This window comes from Sebastes umbrosus, chromosome 13 (assembly GCF_015220745.1).
Source record: "Sebastes umbrosus isolate fSebUmb1 chromosome 13, fSebUmb1.pri, whole genome shotgun sequence".
In the NCBI taxonomy this organism is placed as follows: domain Eukaryota; kingdom Metazoa; phylum Chordata; class Actinopteri; order Perciformes; family Sebastidae; genus Sebastes; species Sebastes umbrosus.
The window spans coordinates 29,440,707-29,457,444 of record NC_051281.1 but is presented as its reverse complement, the minus strand read 5'-3'; the positions used below and the strand labels follow the sequence as shown (position 1 = coordinate 29,457,444).

At 42.5% G+C, this 16,738-nt stretch overlaps 1 protein-coding gene across 1 annotated transcript in view; it reads left to right on the top strand.

Moving 5' to 3' along the window:
* ube2f (ubiquitin-conjugating enzyme E2F (putative)) overlaps positions 1–7,893 on the top strand; it is a 77,415-nt gene extending 69,522 nt beyond the window's left edge. Inside the window, exon 10 of the mRNA XM_037789151.1 lies at positions 7,007–7,893. Coding sequence (XP_037645079.1) covers positions 7,007–7,057 — 51 coding nt within the window. The 3' untranslated portion in view covers positions 7,058–7,893. The remainder of the gene's footprint in view (positions 1–7,006) is intronic.
* Positions 7,894–16,738: the final 8,845 nt, after the last annotated feature.

Sequence of the window (16,738 nt, the reverse complement as noted above, 5' to 3'; positions counted from 1 at the left end):
CTTTACGCTGTTGCCGTCTCTGAGGGACACAGGTTTTTTTGGGGGGGGTTTTCCCTCAAAAGGGGGCGTGGTCACGCGAGCCTACCTTGGGTGGCGTATTGCTGGTCTGGTGTATTCTACTGATGCATCGTCACTGTAAAACAGAACGGGCATCACATTTTTAAAATGGAAATATTTCACTTTACCTTCAACTGCGTACTGCATGTGGATGCAAGTTAGCTTGAGTGAGTTAATCATATTGCAGAAAAGGGCCATCAGGACTAACACAATTTAAAAGCATTGGAAGTGCGAAATGTGTAGCATTCGTGTGCTTTTTAGTTATGCTGGCAGCATGGTTCTGGGAATGGCAATGTCAGTCGGGCTGTCTGTTGGTCTCAACAACTGTCAGAAGGATTGCCACGAACAAACAGTCATAAATATGAATCCTAGTGACTTTGGTGTTCTTCTGACTTTTGCCCCAGCGCCACAAGCAGGTCAGAGTTTTCACTTTTCCAGTGAAGTATCTCAACAACTACTGGATGGATTTACATAAGATTTGGTTCAGCCATTCATGGCTTGTACAGTATTTGCTCATCACCTGAGTTCCATTAGGGCATGGGACATTTTTCTTTCTAATTCAACCAATTCAACAGAAATATAGACTATTAATGTGTCATCATGATGCAGTCCAAGTTATTTGTCCGTTGCTGTGAGGGCTCTAACATGAAATATGTATTTGACTTGCTTACCTTGCAGTTTGCTCACAGCTTGGATTATACGCCTCGCCTACAAGCTCAAAGTTTAAAAAACGTTATTGAATTATTTGAATCACTGACCTCAAATGGAATCAAAGCTTAAACATGAAGAGAGCATCTCTCAGCTTCCGGTGGAAGTGGTGGTAGGATAGTATTCCGATTTAAAGCCGTTTTCTGGAGAAGCTCTCTCTTTATTTGTTAAACCTATAGCCTTTTTTACACATAGTGCCGCTGCGACTGAATGAACCAAAATAGCATGAGCGCGGGAAGATATCCACACAGTCTGTGCACCCACAGCTTTGCACTGTTCGCTGCACTTTTGGGCATTAAAATAAGGCCTGGAGGGGAGAGATCCCTCAGCAGCAATAAGGCCAATCAATCATCCTGCTCCGGACAGATACTCAAACTGCTGTCATCGCTGCTGTTTCTGTCACTCGCTGGCAGCTTTTCAGCATTCCTGTCTCTCATCTGGGTCTACACACACACACGCGCGCGCACGCACGCACGCACGCACACACACACACACACACACTATGCCTCTTTCTCCCACTTCTCTCCATCTCTCTTTTTCTTCCCTCTGACTCGTGTCTTTTCTCACGTTCTCTGCTTGTCGCTCATACACAGAAGCCCCAGCAGTGTGTGTGCATGACTAACCGCTGGAGCTGTGGCGTAAATCAGTGTGCTGATGTCAGTGTGGGACACTTGTATGTGAAATGTCATGTTGGACAGAGGGACACCTCACTTAATGGCCCAGATACCTGCACTGATGGATGGGTGATAGGGGGAAGGAGGGTGCAAAGCATAGAACCAAATATATCTCTCCCAGAGTACATGCAGCACATTATTAATTCAGACTTAAGTGTGCTTAAACTGCTGATCAGAACCAAAGTTCCACCCGACATCCAGAAGCTATATGAATTGTTTTTGCAGTCTTTGCAATGGAAGTCATAGTTTAACACAATTCTTCCAAAGACCACGGATACATTGATGCTGCCGAAGCAATACCAGCCGCATCCTCATTAATCCCAGAAAAGAATGTCCCCTTAGCTGTAGACAGCGTGCATCCAATTACAGCAGTTTTCTATAATTTACAAAGTGTCGAGCTCCAGTGCAGTTTTGCTAAGCCATGCACTTTTCCTGTATAGAAAGAATAAAGGAAATCCTTTCAGAGAAGAAAGCTGCTTCCGCTCAAATCAATAACCGCCTTTGACCAAAATCCCAGGTATTGTGTACAGTACGGACTATAATGCAACGTATTAAAGGGAATCAGCCAGCTGATCAGTTTACCTGTAAGATACATGACAAACTAACCTAAACAGTTAGACTACACAGCCTACTGCCAGCTTTAGTCATTTAAAGTCATTCACAACTCAACTAAATAACTTACACGTGTTTACAGTTAGCTGTTAGCCGCCGAGCTAACGCGCTCTGCTTGTGTAAACAGCAGCGGTGGATGAGAGACAGCAGACAGAGCAGAAACGTTGCTTTCCTCCATCTTTAACCGTTTCATCGTGTTTATGCTTGTTGAACAGGTGTAATAACGCATCTTGGCTTTACACTTGCAAAATTTTATTGCACTTACTCACAGCAACGAGTGTAGCGTCAACTCGTCTCTCCACCGCGGCATCTCTGATCAGCTGTTCAATGACCGCGCTTGTGTGTGTGGGCCGGTTGAAGGAGGCTGGGTCGCGGGCGGACCTGGCTCTCGGGTGTATGACACGTGCAGTGTAACTGAAGCTGTGGCCGTGCGTTGCGATTGGTTCAATTTTGGCGAGGGCAGAAGGGATTTGACTGCGCATGTGTTGTACCCCAAAGATACACACGTAGGCAAAATTGTTGGTACTCTTCCGTTAAAGAAAGAAAAACCCACAATGGTCACTGAAATAACTTGAAACTGACAAAAGTAATAATAAATAAAAATTCACTGAAAATTAATTAATGAAAATCAGATATTGTTTTTGAATTGTGGTTCAACAGAATCATTTTAAAAAACAAACTAATGAAACTGGCCTGGACAAAAATGATGGTACCCTTAACTTAATATTTAGTTGTACAACCTTTCGAGGCAATCACTTCAATCGAGTGATTTCTGTAACTCTCAATGAGACTTCTGCACCTGTCGACAGGTATGTTGGCCCACTCCTCGTGAGCAAACTGCTCCAGCTGTCTCAGGTTTGAAGGGTGCCTTCTCCAGACTGCATGTTTCAGCTCCTTCCACAGATGTTCAATAGGATTTAGATCAGGGCTCGTAGAAGACCACTTCAGAATAGTCCAATATTTTGTTCTTGGCCATTCTTGGGTGTTTTTAGCTGTGTGTTTTGGGTCATTATCCTGTTTGAGGACCCATGACCTGCAACTGAGACCAAGCTTTCTGACACTGGGCAGCACATTTCGCTCCAGAATGCCTTGATAGTCTTGAGATTTCATTGCACCCTGCACAGATTCAAGACACCCTGTGCCAGATGCAGCAAAGCAGCCCCATAACATAACCGAGCCTCCTCCATGTTTCACATTAGGTACAGTGTTCTTTTCTTTGTATGCTTAATTTTTGCGTCTGTGAACATGGAGCTGATGTGACTTGCCAAAAAGCTCCAGTTTTGTCTCATCTGTCCAAAGGACATTCTCCCAGAAGCTTTGTGGCTTGTCAATATGCATTTTGGAAAATTCCAGTCTCACTTTTTTATGATTTACGTCCTCCTCGGTTGTCTTCCATTAAGTCTACTTTGGCTCAAACAGCGACGGATGGTGCGATCTGACACTGATGTACCTTGACCTTGGAGTTCACCTCTAATCTCTTTGGAAGTTGTTCTGGGCTCTTTGGTTACCATTCGTATTATCCGTCTCTTCGATTTGTCATCAATTTTCCTCTTGCGGCCACGTCCAGGGAGGTTGGCTACAGTCCCATGGACCTTAAACTTCTGAATAATATGTGCAGCTGTAGTCACAGGAACATCAAGCTGCTTGGAGATGGTCTTATAGCCTTTACCTTTAACATGAAGGTCTATAATTGTCCTTCTAACCTCCCGAGACAACTCTCTCCTTAGCTTTCTGTGGTCCATGTTCAGTGTGGTACACACCATGATACTAAACAGCACAGTGACTTCTTTTGACCCTTTAAATAGGCAGACTGACTGATTACAAGTTTGAAGATACCTGTGATGCTGATTACAGGACACACCTTAGTTTAATATGTCCCTATGGTCAAATTATTTTCCATCTTTTCTAGGGGTACCATAATTTTTGTCCAGGCCAGTTTCATTAGTTTGTTTTTTAAAATGATTCTGTTGAACCATAATTCAAAAACAATAGCTGATTTTCATTAGTTAATTTTCAGTGAATTTTTATTTATTATTACTTTTGTCAGTTTCAAGTTATTTCAGACCATTGTGGGTTTTTCTTTCTTTAACAGAAGGGTACCAACAATTTTGCCTACGTGTGTATGACGCGTACTCAGCCTCCTTCCAGAGGCCTTGCAGAGCAGCAAGAAAAGGTTGCAGCTTTGCTTTAGCATAAAAGTACCTATTATGCCCAGATATCGCAAATCCGTTTTTTGTGTCGACGATGCATATCGTCGCATTTTTATATCGCAATATTTCGTTGCACGATATTTCGTCACACCCCTGTTGGAAAGTCCAGAGGAGCCGCACGATTGAATTATTTTATCCCCATTCAAGTTAGAATAGGGCTTAAACCGGAAGTTAGCCGCCACGGCCGTCGGAAGTCTCTGGTGTGCATTCTCTGCCCGTAGAGCATTAACATTATGCAAAAGTAGCGCGCAGCAGTGAGACGGCCAACAAGAAGGGTCGTATATATACTGTAACTGTAAATATGTAATCAACCCTCACCTGTGATTGGGCGTGGTTCCAGCACCTTCAGTGGACTCGCCCCCAGCGTTTCAGAGCAGAGAATACTTGAAACCTAACTTCATATACTCTGCAATTTGTTTTTTTAAGTTCCAGTGTGTGGGATCTGGTGGTATCTAGCAGTGAGGTGAGGAGATTGCAACCAACTGAAGCCTCTCCCGTGTGCCAAGCGTGTTGGAGAGTTATGGTGGCTGAGGCGAAAACGCGAATGCCTCTCTAGAGCCATCTGGAGCAGAGCGAGTGCGTAGAGTGTGTGCGTATGTGGGAAGTGAGAGGTGAGGCAAGAGAGAGAGAGCGGCGGCGACGACGGGAGCGCATATCGACTCCGGCCCAAGCAGGAAAAGTTAACAGTGCTTGGTTTGTCCATTCTGGGCTACTGTAGAAACATGGCGGACTGCGTGAAGAGGAGCCGCTCCCTATGTAGATATAAAACGGCTCATTCTAATATAACAAAAACAGGATTCTTATTATCAGGTGATTATACACGAAAGAAAACATACTTATTAAATACATTCTACACACTGGTCCTTTAATCATTCAAATTTGGCTGGTTGGTTTATAACACATTTTTTCTGCGGTGTGACAAACTCAGAATACATATTTATTTTTGCTTTACCCGGACTTTAAAGAATAGTTAGACGGAAATACAAAGAGGATGTAGACACATACAAAGCAAGTTAAACCAACAAAGTGTCCTAAGCGGTTAAAGAGAAAGACATAAAGGCTTGAAATGATGGACAGAGCCAAGGAAAGGAAAGAGGGCTGTCAGGAGAGGTCACACAGAGCTCCATCAGGCGAGATGTAACCAGGAGGGACGGGTCAAGGGATGGTGGGCGGAGATGGAAAGAAGCCAAGCACAACCAGGAGGGGTATGATTAAGAGGAGAAGAACACATGGAAAGGGGTGGAGAGGGCACACATGACCAGAAGGGATTTGGCCAAGGAGAGTCAACTGGAATGACGGACATCATAAACGAAATGGTTCTGCTCTTTTACACTCAACCATAAAAAAATTCACTTTGCCACCAATTTTCTCTAAAGCATTAACGCAATCAATCTTTCGGGGGTTGTATCGGGCTCAGTTTTAAAGCTAGAAGTGAAGAAACTGGCATCATATGAAACTAGAAAACCTGAGGAATCCATTGGTACCAGTCAATGGTAATGGAAACTGGCATGGCCATTTTCAAAGGGGTCCCTTGACCTCTGACCTCCAGATCAGTGAATGTAAATGGGTTCTATGGGTACCCACGAGTCTCCCCTTTACAGACATGCCCACTTTATGATAATCACATGCAGTTTGGGGCAAGTCATAGTCAAGTCAGCACACTGACACATGTTATGATTTGAGCATATTGTTTTATGCTAAATGCAGTACCTGTGAGGGTTTCTGGACAATATCTGTCATTGTTTTGTGTTGTTAATTGATTTCCAATAATAAATATATACATACATTTGCATGAAGCAGCATATTTGTCCACTCCCATGTTGATAAGAGTATTAAATATTGATACAAAAATGTATTAATTTGCAATTAATCGCGATTAACTATTTTAATCGATAGTCAATTGCCCTAATACGCCGTTTATTAGGCCTGTGACGATACACCTATCACCCGATTCGATACTATCACGATACTTGGGTGCCGATTCGACATGTTCTCGCGATTTTTAAGTATTGCGATTCTGTTGACTCATACACTTCTAGGGACTTCTAATTGGAAAGAAATCTCTAAATTAATACAGTAACATTTTTTGATTTTCAGCATGTATGTAGTCAGAGATGTCCTGAAGTCAAATATATCAGTCATTGTCAGGAATTATTTATTATCCAGCAACCCCAAAATCAAAGAATAAAGACGTTTCCCCTCAAAAATGAGTGGTATTGTCATGTAATTCTACTTAAAACATGTAATGTTTTATACTTCTGGTGAATATAATCCATCAATCTCATTTACATATATATATTTTTTATATATAGTTCCCTTTAACGCTCGACCGCACATTACCACGATACGATAACGTTTCCTGTTCGTGACAGAGTTAGCATGCAGCTTTAGCCGTGATGTCTAGCTCTGCTTTTCCTTCAATGTGTGACAACAATAAAATCGGTAACTTCCTTCTACCTCCGACTCAAATGAAGTAAATATATCGATTCTGGCATTACATTTTTCTTTTCAAATTCTTTAAATGAAATTGAGATACATAGGGTAATCGATTTTTTTTCTCCACCCCTACCGTTTAGTGTATGTCTGTGTTGGTATGCCTTTTATTTATGGTCTTTTTTGACATCATATTTGTATGTCACTCTTGATTATCTTTCAACTGCTCGCCCTCTACAATTACAATTTAATGTCTGGCCTTTCCATCTAACTGTCATACTCTCTCTTTACCTTTTCCTGTCTCCAATCCAGGAGGACTTTCGGAATAAGGTTCAAGATTACATCAAGCACTACGCCAGATGATAGAAGCATCGGCTACCTACATCAGCCTGCATCAACCAACCAACCAAACTGCTCTACCTTGCCTCTGCTAATCTTGGCCAACCCCCCCCACGTGTGTGAATCAACAGCTGACTCTTTGACTCCGCTCTTCTCGACACCACAGCTCCGCCCGTGTTGCCCCGCTGGTTATCCGATTGCAATAAACTCCACATCGCAGGAACAAAATAATAATAATAAAAAAAAAATACGATGCGTTTGAGTGAAGACTCGCATACAAAAGAAAAATATGCTTTAATATTATTCTAATCGATTGAGTTTTAACGACAACCACGATGTCTGTTCATTGTGGCGAGATCACTGAATGGCGCCGCCTCCCCTGAGGTGTCCCTGAGAACTGCTGGAAATGAGCCGTTGCAACAACCGGCAAAGGGATGTGATGATTCACCGGCGCGAAAAAAAAAAAATTAATGGAAGTCACGTTCAGCTGTTTAAAAAAAAATGACGAATCAAGAGAAAGAATATCTGTCGCTATCAGTCTTCTCTGTTCCAGTGCCTGCTATGTTTGTCGCTAAAGAGAAAATGCATGTGAGTTCACAAACATATAAAACACAGTGTCACATCCTGTAGTAAAAAGTAAACACACAGGTTTCTATGTCTATTATTCACACACACACACACACACACACACACACACACACACACACACTCGAGTTGGAAAGCCACCAGCCCCACCAGACAGCATGTGAATGACCACGTTGTCCCGTTTTGTTGTCCTTGCATGTGAACACTCACATACGGACTTTCTGTTTTGGGTTTTTCAGCTCCGGTGGGATAAAGTACGACTACTAAAAACCACAGCCAAATGTATTGTACTGTTTTCAGCTCTTCTCCTCACTGTCCTTTTTTTTTGTTTTTCCTCCATCTGTCTTTCTGTTTCACACACACAACCACATGTACCCCTTTTTTCCATTGAGGATGGAGAGGTTCATTCATACTACAGTGTAATCAGAGAGTACTATGACTGTATTCGAAACCTGCCGAACTACTGTGTTCCTCAGTAGTATGCAGTATGAGACTGTTAAAGCGATGTATTTTGCAGTATGCTAGACCAGGTTTTAGCCTTTTAAACGAGCTCTTAAAGCCCTGGAGAAAGAAAGCAAACTCGTACCTCTATTGCAATATTATCGAAAAAATACAACTTCTACAGCCTACTGACTAACTTATACTACTAAAATACTGCATGGGTTACCTCTACCACCCGCAATTTATTCCAACAGCTCATGGCGAAATAAGACAAACAGGATCATCAACGAGAGGAAACAGTAAAACATTACTCGACAAAATGTACTCAAACTGCTTTTTCAGTCACAGCAACAAAACAGTGGACTGATCTCCCTCCAGGTATTAGAGTAATGTCAAAAAGGGTCATGTTGTCTCAGCAGGTATCTCTCTGACCCGTCAGAGGCTGCTCTTTCCGTCGCCACTCAACTGCTCTGTGAACGTTACTGGCTGGCTGGCGAGGGAGCTACGCCCGCTGGCGATTGTGCAGCTTTTCGACTCCAAAAAGGCAGATAAACACAGGTTCATTTGTGTTGTAATATTTAAACAAACTATCTGTCAAAAAGGAAATAAAAGCCTCTTGTCTACAGACCGGTCTATAGAGAGTGCTCCAGCCAGCTCATAGCGGTCTGTGAGCGTGACCGCCCGGCTGGCGAGGTAGCCACCCCGGCAGGCGCTAGCTAGCTAGCTGTCGTTTGTGGAGCTTCCAAACTCCGAAAACATCGGAGCAAATGTTCAATTCGCCATCTAATATCATAAAACTGCCAATATTTAAAATCTACACAGTTCATTTCTTGCCTCAAAAGTTTTCATAAGTGAATTTAGTGATGAAACAGATACGAAAAATGTAAAAAAAAAAAAAAAACTGCTTTTTTGGCTGCTGTAGTTGCGACCGTAGCCTGTACTGTTCCAGCACTTTACACTGTGGGATACAGGCAAGGTAGACTGGTCTGATGCATACTGGAGATTTTTCCCAATCAGTACGACATCCGGGTATTTTTGGCATACTACATACTACATGCTACATGCTACATTTTGGCCAAATCAGTACATACTACTAGTATAGTATGCGGTTTCAAATACAGCCATTTTTGGTGTGTGTGGTCGCTCTGTACTTCACAGTGGCTTTAAAATGAAACAATGACTACGAGTTTAAAGGACTGATTCAGAATTTTACATCCATAACAAAATAGATAATGTAGGAATTGTAGCTCTTTTCGTACAGCTCCCCTCAGCTTTATGGAGCTTCATGGTGACTTTCAGCTAATTGTGTAGCTGTCCAGACCACAACTTTACTGTTGTGGGTCATTCTCACCGCTCTCATAGTGTAGTTTTTTAGGTCACTGCAGGCAGTTTTTTTCAAAACAGCAGACAAAAACAGTTAGCGACTACATGGTGAACATATAGTGGAGGATTTAGCAGCTGAAGAGTCAGATATCATTGATACGTCTATTCAGGATCATTGTGCTTAAATTTGGGGATTAGGTATAAAAGGTCCACAAGTCTTACACCGTTCACCCAACATGGATGTGAACCAGGGGGTGAAAGTAGGCCAGTACGGTCCGGTACTCCGTACCACTAAAAGATTCAGTGTCGGTACGCAGTACGAGGAAGAGGGGCGCTCCTCACCAGAGAAGCGCTCTGCGAGTAAACGTCAGGCGCTTTATGCGTGGTAACCATGGAAACGGCATCAGTGCACTACTGTAGGCTATGTATCCCTGAAACTGCGGTGTATGAAATATCCTGAATCATAGCTCCATTTATTGACACATGTGGCAATGCTGTTTATTAACATTGCGAGATTGGGCATTTGTGCTGTGTTCATGTGGTGTCGGAATAGTCGGAAATACGAGTTCCTGACAGGTAAAAAACACGTGAATGCCTCCTTAAAGATAGGGTTGACGATGTTGGAAAGCTAGAATAATTTGAAAGTAGCATCACCTCAGGAGCTCCGTCTAAACCCCCCCCCTCTCCTCGGGGCTCCTTCCAAGGTAACGCCCCCCCTACACATGCACGAGCACCGCCGCATCGTAACTACTTCACAGAAACAGAGCGGAGAGAGGACCTCAACTCAACAACGCTACCTCATGACAAGTAACCGCGGCAGTGCTACTGCAGGGCTGACTATTCTCTTCCATTCTCCAGGAAACGTGCGACGGCGACACGCTTTGAGTTCAGGCTAGTGCACGCCTAGGGTAGAGTACGAGCAGGGAGGCAGGGAGGCATCTGATTGGTTCTTTCCAAGCGGACCGCGAGGCAGTGATTGGTAGATGTTTTTACAGGATTACAGCAGCTACAGATGACGGCTCTTTTCCGGTCCTTTTTCAGAGCTCATCAGTAATGGATCGCTGTCGGGGGGTAAAGACCAATTCAACCAATATAACAAATAGTGTAGACTGGAGAACATCGTCAACCCTGCCTTTAAGTCGGAGCAACAACTCAAAATTTTAAACATTTTGGTCAACATTTACAAATTATTCTGCAGCACTTTCACTATTTAAATAAATTATTTGCTATACATGATGTCAAGTGTTTCTAATTGCTTTACTACACCTTACATGCATTGAATCGTATGTTCAGGGATGCATGAAGTTGGAGGATGGGAGGAGATCAATACCAAGCGATGACGGTCGGGGTAGCGGAGTAGTACCGGCAAGAACTTCAATCTACTTTCACCCCTAATGTGAACACCTCAAACATGCTTAAAGCTGCTTAAAGTCAGCACTTTAACCTCACAGTTATTGTTTCATATCATCATAATTGTGCTGCAGTACAGGATAGAAGACTTCCCCGAGACATTATGACTGCATTGCGTTGCTGTGGGAGATTTCCCAAGCTAACGTTTACATGAATAGACCGTGTCTTTCTGGAAGGACAGAACTCCATTCTCTGTTTCTCCTTGTGTGTGTGTGGACTGTATGTTTTTCACTGTCACTGGATGTGACCCTCTAGTCAATTGCAGAGGTTCATAAAGGCAGTTAAATAGCAAGCTAACTAGCTAGCGAGCAGGCTAGTGAGGTAACACGCTAGCGAGTGAGCTTACAAGCTAACTAGCTCGCTAACAACTGTGTGGTTTTCACTTGGTGCTAGGGTAGTCCCGACAAATACCTGTAAAACATACTGTAAGTATATCCCAGTTTTCAACAGTCGCCACCAAATTGTCCCGGTTTTCACCACAATTAAAATAATGATAACAATATTATACTGACATAGACGTTTATCATGTTCTGTCCCACTCAATAATTCATTTGGGCACGAATAAAGTATTTATACAGACAGACAGCACAGCGCACCCGACTGCAGTCTCTAACTAGAGTGGTGTTGCGCGCTGTCAAGCCACAATTACGCACGGACACGGCAGATCCGCTGGTTACATTTTATGATACCAGCATCAGGCTGCTTGTGTGCACATCAAACATGTCGTTTTGATTAATTATTATACACAGTTCCTTCTGCTTATCAACAGGCGTGCAGACGAAAAAATTGTGAATCACATCAAACTTTTCGCTCCTCTTATAACTCCTTCAGGACCGTCCTATTCCTGTCAGTCTTTCCCCCCCGGACGGTGTCTCCCTCCTGGCCAAAAAATGTCGTCTAAGCTCCACATTTTTAATTATAATACCCTGAGGCTGTGGCAAGCAACGTGATGTGACAGAGATGGTTCGGGTTCAAAACTATTTCCGTAGTCCCAGACAGCAATGAGTTCCCTCTGAGGGAAACTCTCTACGGGACTCCCAAACTGTCAGTGCGTCGTCAGAGGGATTGCTCTGTGATTAAAGTATAAAGTCATGACTGTCACAGCCTCTAATGCACCCATCTATAATAATTCTTTCTTTCCGATCCCACCCCTTGCTCAAATGCGCCACAGGTGTGCCAAGTTAGCCGTCCTGATGAAAACACCTTTGGTGCATTCATATTAGCGCATATTAGCGTTCATATTAGCGCATGAACGTGTGGTTCACTTGGGGGTTCTGCTTTGGGGGTTGGAAAATATGGTCACCTTATGGGTCTCTTGCTTTTCAATAGGCATGTGGAGTTATTGACATCCATACATAGTCTGGACAGGATGGAAAGGCAGAATGTAAACAAGTCGCTCACTCGGTAGCCAGTTGGCGTGCTTACCAGTGGATTAGCTCGCTTGTTAGCTAGATAGCTTGCTGGCGAACTTGTGCAGGTGCTATTATTCCACTGCCGTTGTGGATTTTGGCCATAAAATGCGTGTTCATTTTGTGTGTGTTCGAGAGAGAAAGTAAGAGAGGCTGTCATTCAGTTAGCCAGCGATGGTGTGGTCCGCGTATGTTAGCGTGTGTGTGTGTGTGTTTTGCTCAGCCCTGGCTAACATCGTGCCTCCAGTTTGAGTCGTATATCTGAACATCGACACTCTCACTCCATTCAGCTTTGTGTTCACACGTCTGCATGAGGCAAAAGTCTATGTGATCTGCCAGTGGTGCATTTACTAAGGATGTCAGAAATGTAGTTGTTTGAAATTTTATGTCAAAGGTGTGTGTGCGTGTGTGTGAAGAAATTGTGTGCTTGTTGAACGCGCGTGTGTGTGAGCAGTTAAAGTATGACGTGTTGAAATGATGTGACTTGTTAGCATGCTCTGGTTCCCTCCTGCTCCTCTTTTCTTTTTATTATTCTGGCCCGGGGTTCAACAGCTCAAATAATTATTGTTTTCTCAGTGAAAGTAATGAGAGCAGCAGACGACACTGCTAATATAAAGGATCTGAGAATATTACAAATACCAGGTCCATTGAAAGCAAATGTGAATGTGGTCGTTCCATGGTATTTTCCAGCATAGCGTTGGTCCACTCAAAGCGTGAAGGCTAATGTAACTGCCTATTAATACGAAGCCATCCTGTGTAATCACCATGACAGTTAATTGTCGTGGTAGTAGTTGCCTCCAGGATATGGTAGCCCAATACTCTGTACTCCATCTTAGCCTTACTAATATTCTGACTTGTCATATGTCCTTTAGTTTGGCAATTAGCAGTGTTTTCTTTTCCCAGGATGCTATTGGGAAATGTCTCTGCTTGGGCGAACTCCATCTTTGGGCCAGGGGAGAAGATTAACAATCAGTTCTTCTTCAAATCCTCAATCTTTTCTTTCTCAGATTGTATATCCATTTTTTAAAATATATTAAAGAGAATATAAATAAAACATGCTGTTTGTTTCATTACGTGTTTCTTTCACTGATGTAATTTTACAACTGACAGACAGCATTGCAAGATAATAATATCAGTATGTGCCACTTATTTTCTCCATTAATCATTTGGTCGATAAAATGTCAGAAAATAGTATAAAATGCCTATTGCATCTCATCCTAAAGCCCAAAGTGACGTCTTCAGTTTGCTTGTTTTGTTTGACCAGCAGTCCCCAAAGATGTTCTGCAGGATTATGGAGGATGAAGGACATTCGCTGCATGTGGACATTATGGATTACTTTATTGAATGCAGCAGAAGGCTAAAACCACCTGGCACACCAGCTTATTAGCATCCGCTCTCTCTCTCTCTCTCAGGGGTTACAACAGTAAAAGCACAAATTTGTAAGGAACTAAATGCTGAATTTGAAATGATATGCTAAGCGTTCAAGTGATTAAGTCGCGAGATCACAGCTGCTAAGCAATATTAACTTTACTGTCAGCGTATAGAAGCCACAGAGGCTAACAATTTAGCAAGCTAGCAAGTGGGTAACATAATGCAGTAAATGCAAAGGCATAATGACGGAGGAAAACAATGAGACCGTTGGGAATATCAACATTTTCCTCAGACCTATTATAAAGTTACAAAGAAAAACAATATACGACTAAAATGACAATATATTAACTTATTATGTGCCAAAAAATTACCTTCCAAGTCCTCCGCCATTTCTGAAAACGTCAACAAACATGTCACAACTCGTGATCTCGATGCTTTCAGAAACTTTCCACTTACGAGGTTGTGAATACCACAAGAGGGGGGCGTTCATATGGACTCTTCTCGTGAACACCATAAACTTGACCCCATTTAAAGGCACCATGTTGTTTTAATGTAGTTTACGCTGTTTTTGTTAAACAGTTGTTATTGTGGAATAGTTTTATGTTGTTTGTTTTCAAGGGACAACAACCGGATGAGTCGACGTTGAATCCTTAATGACTGATGATCCCCTGACTTTTCTTCCAGTGCCACCACGAGGTAAATGTTTGTGTTTTTGAGTGAAATGTCTCAACAACTATGGGTTGGGTTGTCATGGAATTTGGTAGGCACAGATAAAAGGTCCAGATTTCCTCTGAAGCTTTTTAATCCACATCTTGATGACAACTGAATCATTTCCATGAAACCTGAGCACTCAGGCAATGAGATGTGACTAAAAGCTTCAGAATAGTAAGTGGACCTTGAGTTACGATTTTTTTTTTTAGTAGGTTTTATCATCTATTGACATGGTAGATCGCCGGAAAAAGGAATAAAAGAAGACAATACCGACCGTAGTATTATTACAGGAGCAATAGTCGGATGCTGTAGCATAGACAGTGTGAAACTCCATAAAGGAAGTTAGGGGATGATGGATGGGGCACAAAACACAGGGTTTTCACCCAGGAGACTTGTTCGTAGTTATTTTAATGCAGAACACAATGTTTTTCCCCAAAGTTGTAGTTTTGTTGCCTAAACCTACAAAAGTTGTAGTTTTGTTGCCTAAATCTAAAGAAGTTGTAATTTTATTGCCTAAACCTAAAGAAGTTGTAGTTTTATTGCCTAAACCTAATGTTTTTCGCCTAAACCTAAAGAAGCTGTAGTTTTGTTGCGTATACCTAGAGAAACCTTTTTGTTTGTGATCAAAACGTTACATTTCATTCACTTTTACAACAAGTTAGAACGTGTTCCTTTTAAGTTTCACTTTCACTTTTACAACGTAGTGGGTGTAGTAGGCCCCTAATGACCCACATCTATGGTGCTTATAGCGAGTGATAACACCTATTTAATGGCCTGATAACAGTCAAATCGGGTGCATTCACTGACCTAGAAGGGATGTATACTTCTTATAATGGGGTATATAGCGGGGTACACACACACACACACACACACACACACACACACACACACACACACACACACACACACACACACACACACACACACACACAATGCCACTATCTGCCAGTCACCCACACAGCCTGTTATTAAGCCTGGTTTTAGAGGAAACACAATCGTATTGTACACTCGCCCTGTGGCTATACTAACTTATGAATGTCCTACCTATGTGTGTGTGTGTGTGTGTGTGTGACAGCTGACAGCCACGGCCAGATAATGAGATGTCTGAATGCTATAAATCACATTTCTTTGGCTGTCCCGGTCACAACACCTACCTGCTGAGTCGAAACATATTCTGAATCAAATCTTCTTTAACTAGCCCCGATTACCTTAGAGTACATATTTCCTCTTCCATTAGCGGCCTTGGGGAGGAGGTGAGAAAATAATGAGGAGCCACAAAATCATGTCCCTACAGAGTTCCTGTCGACAGCACACCTGCCAGCCACATTAAGGACGAGATTAATGGGTTTAAATGATCGGTCATTTGTCACACACATAAGCTGCAGTCAACATGGCTGCCCGGGAGCTGTGTGATTGTGTTTTTATCTATTCCTGTTAGTTAGAACATTTAACCTACAGCTGATGTAAAACTGAAAAAAGATTTTGAAAAGCATATACACATAAAGAAAACTAAAAATGACTTTAAAGTATTCATATTCTAAGGTAATTGTGGGGATATCTGTACTGATTTAATGGAATAGAAAAAGCCCAGATTCTCCTCCGCTGCAGACTGAGGCCTTTTAAATTGCTGTAATTGCCACCCATCTCACTATGATTGACAGTACTTGAGCTCATCTATCTTGCCTACTCCCTTTTTTAATCTTATGACTCATCTCCTGAGTCATTTCCTTATATAATCTCAATCAAAGGGAGATTTATTTATTAATTTATTATTTATGGTTCAGTCAGGCTGGAAGTCCACAGGATGTCTGTTGAAAGGATGATGTACAAAATACAAATAAAAATCATTCATATCAGTCACACATCAAATCCGTCACAAAATCCGCCTTCTACCACCTCAAAAACATTTCGCGACTCCGGACATCACTCTCCGACTCCGTGGCAGAGACCCTCATCTACGCCTTCATCACCTCCCGTCTGGACTACTGTAATGGAGTCCTGTCCGGGGTTCCCAGCAAAGCCCTGGACCGGCTCCAGTATGTCCAGAACTCAGCTGCCGGGGTTCTCTAGCGCACTAGGCTCTGGCAGCACATCACCCCAACACTCATCCATCTTCACTGGCTTCCAATCAAGTCCCGCATCAACTATAAACTCCTCCTTCTCACATACAAATCCCTCCTTCCCTTTCCCCCCCAGTACCTAACTGACCTTCTCCACCCCTACACCCCATCCCGGAAACTACGATTCTCCGACACTGGTCTGCTCTCCCTTCTTTTTCATCCACTACTTTTAAAATTTGTACATGTAATCGTTTCATAAAAGCAGGTGTCAACTCTTTTTTATGTTACATACACTAATTTATTTTAAAATAACAGCAGTTCACATGCTTAATTCCCACTAGGTGTGCATGCATTGAATCAAATTTCAACAAACAGATTTCAGAAGATGTACAGGA